Source organism: Rhamphochromis longiceps, linkage group LG7 (assembly GCF_057381845.1).
Source record: "Rhamphochromis longiceps isolate RC_006_pf linkage group LG7, R_longiceps_female_GT1.1, whole genome shotgun sequence".
Classification (NCBI taxonomy): Eukaryota; Metazoa; Chordata; class Actinopteri; order Cichliformes; family Cichlidae; genus Rhamphochromis; species Rhamphochromis longiceps.
Window position 1 is genome coordinate 34,942,802 of NC_140563.1, and position 6,330 is coordinate 34,949,131.

A 6,330-nucleotide genomic window follows, 5' to 3' on the forward strand; every position below is an offset into this window, starting at 1 on the left:
ATAGCAGATGGCTGCCCCTCTCTGAGTCTGGCTCTGCTCCCACTTAAAGGGAGTTCTTCCTCCTCACTGTGACCAACTGCTTACTCATTGGGCTAAATCACTGGGCTTCTTCTTCTGGTATTGTAAGGCCTTTACCTTATAATATGAAGGTAAAGATCCTACAATTGAGATGACTCTTTTGTGAACTGGTGATGACATTTACCTAGCTGAATATCCATCTACATACACAGAATTTATGTTTATCTGCCTGTATATTCAGTCTCATTTGTTGCACGATGAGCTTAACAGCTGTGGACTGTTGCAGTTATCGCCTCTCTATCCTTGACGCATTATAACCTTGTGACACAATCCAGTCTTGCATCCAAAGTTTGAGACTGCTTTAAGTTTGTTCTCCTGGATAAAAGAAAACTATTTTTTTAAAGACAAATTTCTTCTTGCTGGAATCTGATTGTGAGGTTACACCTCTCACATTATACAACATTTTTTCAAACAAGACTAGACATAGAGAAAAGACAGTCAGTCAGTGGTTATTGAAAATTGAAAAGTCTGACAGATATGAATAAATCTGAACAAAAAACTTTAACCTTCACCATCTCAGTTTAAACAGTTAAAAAACATATAAAAGACATAAAGTAGAATTAAATCATTTTTATTTTCAGCTCTCCAGTGATTTTTCTATAGATACACACATTTTTGGATTAGTTTGCAACTGAGTGTGAGGTCACTTGACAGCTATCCTCTGTTTGGCCTCCTTGAGGAGAAGAGCAAACTGTCCTACACCTCCCAGCATGGCCGATACACTCGTCCCACCATGCACCTCATGGTGTCCCTCCTGTGGATGGGGATGGTCAGGTCCTGTCCAACATCTTTGTGCTCGACGACCTGGTTGTTTTCGTCGACTCTCCGCTTGTAGAGGGGTAGCCCGTTGTGCAGCACCCGCAGGTCCCTCCACAGGTTTGCATCAGCGGCGATGACGATTACCTTCGGAGCTCTGGATTTGGTCATGGAGGACAGCTCTGCATCGCCTAGGCTGTTTTCCGTGGCCTCATCGTTCAGCAGGGAGGTAAAAGCATCCTGCTCCAAGGAGCCGTCTTCAGCCTTGGCCGTGGGTAATGCCACTGTCAGAGCGTAGCACTTGAAAAAGAGCGCTACAGCAAAGATGATGGACAGGCGCGACTGCCTCATGGTGAAGATCTTCCAAAAGGTGTACGGTGTTGGCTCAGGTGGATGAGTGTCTTTCCTGAAGCCTTGCCTTGCTGTCTGGCTTGCAAATCATACCACTGGGCTTTTATACCATTTTGGACACACTGAATTGGCCACGTTGCATAGTTTGCCATCACAACTTCTCCTGTTGGATTCCGGAAATCAGTCACAAGCATTAAAAGACAGTTGTGTGGAACTCTTGCAGTGTTGGAGTATGTTTTTTCATTAAAAAATTAATTAAAATCTCCAATGTAGTGGTGTATATTAGACACGTAACAATGAAACAGCAGGAATTCTTTGAACAGGTGACACATAAGAAAAACTAATCCAAAATTACTGCCCTTTAAAACAACAAGGATGGATTACCCACCCGTTAAGCTCCTGTGCTCTCAGATACTTGATGTTCTCTCATGGCATTGTCACAGTGCTGTTCAATAAGAGATTTAACCTTGGATTAGTGCAGATAAGACAACCAAATGATTCTGAAGTGTTTGTGTCTTCGTGGCAGCAGCTCTTTGTTGGCGAAAGAAGAAAAAAAGTTAGTTTTTTTGGAGAATATACAAGACATCTGCTCCAAAGGCCCAGAGGTGGAAGCTCAATTGCCATGTGATTATAACCCAGCCTAATTATGGTTTCCAGATGGGTGCTGCAGGAAGGCTGTGCACCTGAACCTGCATAAGATGTGAAATTAATTAATGTAATTTATGCTGGTGGCATTTGAGTGAGATCAAACCTGGTGAGAAATTAACAAAGTTTTAATTTGTTGTGTCATCTACAGTTGTACAATTAAGCTAAGGTCCTCAGAGCAAATGCTGTTTATGTATATATTTGGTTTTTCTATCAAAAATTGGTGAAATTCGAGGATTTGTTATGTCGGGACAGCATCGAAAGTCATGTTAACGATATATGATTGCGATTAGAAAATAACTGAAGAACAATAAAGAAAAAAAATGGAAAAAACTGAATAAAACTAAAAGTTTAAATGACTCCTTGGCTTTAAAATCCAAAGAGCATTTGGTGCGGATCAAATAATCTTGTATTCAGATGGAGATGGGAGATAGATTTTTAAGCTACCAGTTTCCTGGCACTGTACTATAGGTACGATTCTGACTGACATCTAATTACAGGTAGAAAAAGGATGTCTGCTTTTAAATAATCAAAAGATGTCTTCCAGACACAGGACTGGTTAGCGAACTGTTCAACTCTAGCCTTTACCAGAACACATTTGATATTTTACTGACATCAGTTGGCTAGACACATACTTTCATGTCTTTTTTTTAAAAGTACGCTTATTTTAGTATTGGTAATGGGCAGCGGGGCGATTCAGATGGGAAGTGCTGTGAGCCATTTCTTACTGAAAACCATGCCTGTGGTTTTGAAAAAGTCTGACATCTGAGAATTATCTACACCCTGTTTTTATTGCCATGTGAACGGCCTTAGAGGTTTACTGGAGACAGACAGTTTACCTTATCTTACATTCCTAGATGACTGATATTCATATATTTAACTGATGGGATGGGTGGAGCTCTTCCTATGCCGTTGGCTTTAACGGTACAAATGGGCCTATCACTATTTTTAAATGAAAACCACATGGATCTGTAAGACAGAGGTGTTTTAGGAATACAGAACATAATAGCTGTGTTATCCCTAAAGATAATACTTTTCTGCTAACACTTCAAATCCACAAGGTCAACCTGTCAGTAAGAGGAGTATTTAATAATAAAAGTCGTATAATCTCACCTTTAACATACTCAGAATAGTTTCCAATTTATGCATGCTCACCTTAACTGCAGACACATTGTGGATTTATCATGTAGTGGCTACAGAAGTGTTAGAAAACACTTATCTAATTCATCTTCTGGAAAAACAGTGTATTGTATGTATGTATAACAAAGATTTTTGGTGTTTGAGGAATATAGTGCCCTGATCCTGGGGTTCTCATGTTGAGTTTTGGATTTGTGTTTATTATTTTTGAGCCTTTTATTCCTGTTTTATATGATCATTCTTTTGTTTTGGTTTTATCATTACAGTTCCCCCCAGTGTCTCCCTGTCTGTGTCGTCCCTGCATGCTCATTCTCTCTCTGTTATTACGTTTAAAGTCATGCCTTTTGTGTTATTTATCTTTTATTTTTTGTTATTTTTTGAGTCTCATTTCCAAATCAATTCCCACCTCATTAGATAAACCTTAGTAACAAGTTGGACCCCTTTTGCCTTAAGAACTGTCTTAATTCTTCATGACATAATTCAGCAAGGTGCTGGACATATTCCTCAAAGATTTTGGTCCATATTGACATGATACCATCACACAGTTGCCACAGATTTGTTTCCAGCTGCTCCATGATGTGAATCTCCCACTCCAGCACGTCCCAAAGATTTATTGCATAGAGATTTGGTGACTGGCTCAAATTTCCATTAAAAACTGTTGAACAGGTGTATCTGATAAAGTGTATGGATTCCTTTCTTCTGTTAGCGCTTTATTGGTGCGACTGGTAATGTTCCCTGTTGTGCAATCCTGTTTGTTCATTTTTTATTGTTGTTTTAATTTATTCCCTGGCTCTTATGTTCCTGGACCTCTGTTTTTTTTTCACCTTCTGGCCTTTAATGTTTGCTATTTTGTATCAGCCACAGTAAAAACACTCTTTTTTCTTCTGGCATCCAGCATTTGTGTCCTCTCAATGCCACTAAGATGCCCCAGTGGTACATTCTTTCAAGCCAAGACAAGTAGCACTACTTGGTTAAGTTCAAGGAAAGATTGTGGCCAAGGCAAACAAATGTTGCTCGTGTTACTGTTTAGGCAGTTATCCATTTAATTACCGTACAGTGGGTAGCCAAAAAGAACCAAAAAAATCATAAAAAAATAATTTAAGATGATCAAATTTGAGGTTTTATAAGCAATTAAATCTCTGCAACTGCTAAGTTGGAGAAAGGAAACACTAGCTGCTGGATGGAGATATAACGTTAATCCTGCTCCCTTGTGTTCACATTACACAACCAAATACTCTCACCATCATTTGCTCAGATGGTTTGTCTGCACTGACTATAATGCACATTTAGTCAGAGTGACTGCATGCATACATTGTAATGTGAACGAGAAAGGACACAGGTTTGCTCTGGGCCATGTGAACTGACGCATCATAAATTTGGAAATATAAAAGCAGGGCCTGGAATAAATAACAAAAGCTCTGCATGTGTGTGTGTGTGTTTTGAGTCATGAATTTTGCTTTAGGTCAGACATTCCCAGGATAACACTGTACCTCCTCTCTCCAGTAAACAACTGTAGATTACACTGGATCATGTGAATGTTGCATCATGTCACACTAACCACCCAAACCACACATCTGCCTGGATAACAGTAATAATACTTGCTGATCGCTAGCAACATGTCATCAAACGAGCACCTACTTTTCTTCTTTTAGCTAATATGTTCCAACTGAAATTACTTAAAAATAGAACGGTTTTGCTTAACACGAAAGTACTTCAATAAATGCCAGTTTTGTGGCTTTTTCAGGCAACTCCGATTTCATGAAAACCTGCACGGACTGCATTTGGCATTTGTGTGGTTAATTATCATCAGCTGAGTGGCTCCAGTTCAGCGGTGGGAGGCATTTTTCCTCAGAAGGCGAGATTGACTATTATACAGAGAGCAAAGCGCTACACACTGAAAAACCAAATAGAAACACACAAAGTTGAAATAGAACATGGATCACTTTTAAGTAAGTCGGGAACTTTGCATCTATCAGTCTGCTGTGCAATCAACCTAAATGGTTAACACATTTATATAATTCATGACTGCAGCAGTGAACATGACCGGAAGTCATGAACATAAATTAAATCAGTCTCTGCTCTGCTCTGTGTACCTGAGCTGGACACCCCTGAATCACTTTAGCCTAATATTTATTTAGGCTAAATATGCTCATTAAGTATATTGTGATTTTTTTTTTTTCTGGGATCAGTTTACGATCAGCCCAGTTCCAACACTTTTATTCTGAAAGCTAACCAGTTAGCACAGAGCCTCCCTGCCTCATCTTTCCCCATCAGGAGGCTCATCGGGTTGCTGTTGTTGGACTCATCCATGAGTTTGACAGACTAGCGGGATTTATGTTCCAGCAGATGTGTCCGTCCGTGTGCACATTTCCATTTGGATGGAGAAGGATTTTTGCCCACCACAAACATGTTCCCATGCAGTCGTCCAAAATCCCAACTGGGAATGTTGGAAGAAAACAAAAAAGAAAGCCAGGGCACCCAGGTTGCACAGCATACAAAACACCAGGACAGGGCCACAGTGTCATGAACCGAGGTTTTCACGAGGCTGGACCCAAAAGAAGACTCAATTAACTTACTGAGAACTATTGACAAAACTTTATTTACAGAATGAAGGAGATCAAAACGAAGGCAAACAAGAGCCGGTGGAAATGGGGACGGCCACGGGGAAGGCTGTCCGCTGAGGTCACGATTCGAACCGCAGGTGTGCTGCAACAGAGGGAAAAGCGATTACTGGCAGGTAAGGGAGCAGATGACCAGAGTGAATATTATGGAGGTGCTGTTGGCTTACGTGCAGGTCCAGACTGAAGAGCTTTGGGGAGGGTTTCTGTGGAAGAATCCAGAGAGGAAATCTGCAGTGCAAGAGGGGAAGAATGGCTTGCCAAGAGCGTCGGAGCAGGCAGGAGGACAAGCAGGTGAAGCAACAGGATGATGGTTTTCCTAGTAGGAGCAGATCACAGAGGTATAACAAAGGAGCCAGCGCTGGAGAGAGAGAGTTATCACAGGCGATGCGTCTAAGACGGGATAGTGTGGAGATATGTACACAAGGAAACAGAGTTAAGCACGAAAAGCGGGAGCGCTAAGAGTGGCGTGCAGATGTGGCCCAGCTACCACTGTGGGTGGCAGAATGAACTGGGGACGAGTAGCAGGCAGTGCTGGCTTAAGTAGTCCTCCTGTAATTGACAGCAGATGGAGCTCAGGTGTGATGCAGAGACTCCGCCCGGGCCAGTAGCAAGGGACCCATCCTGACAAATGAAAACCCCTCAGCTGCTCCCACGGATCATGACACACAAGGTAATTAACACACAAAATACCACACACGCACATGAATCCTGGAAATAATGTCAGCTACTTATGTAGTTTAAC

General features: G+C 41.2%; 1 protein-coding gene across 1 annotated transcript; it reads right to left on the minus strand.

Annotated features, from left to right (window-relative positions):
* Positions 1-774: 774 nt before the first annotated feature.
* Positions 775-1,185, minus strand: pmchl (pro-melanin-concentrating hormone, like). The gene has a single exon (XM_085411208.1). It carries the CDS (start codon positions 1,183-1,185, stop codon positions 775-777), a length of 411 nt encoding a protein of 136 aa, XP_085267334.1.
* Between the last annotated feature and the right edge of the window lie 5,145 nt (positions 1,186-6,330).

What these genes read in the sequence shown, in the direction of transcription:
- pmchl (XM_085411208.1), bottom strand. Translation starts at nt 1,185, where the DNA reads ATGAGGCAGTCGCGCCTGTCCATCATCTTTGCTGTAGCGCTCTTTTTC.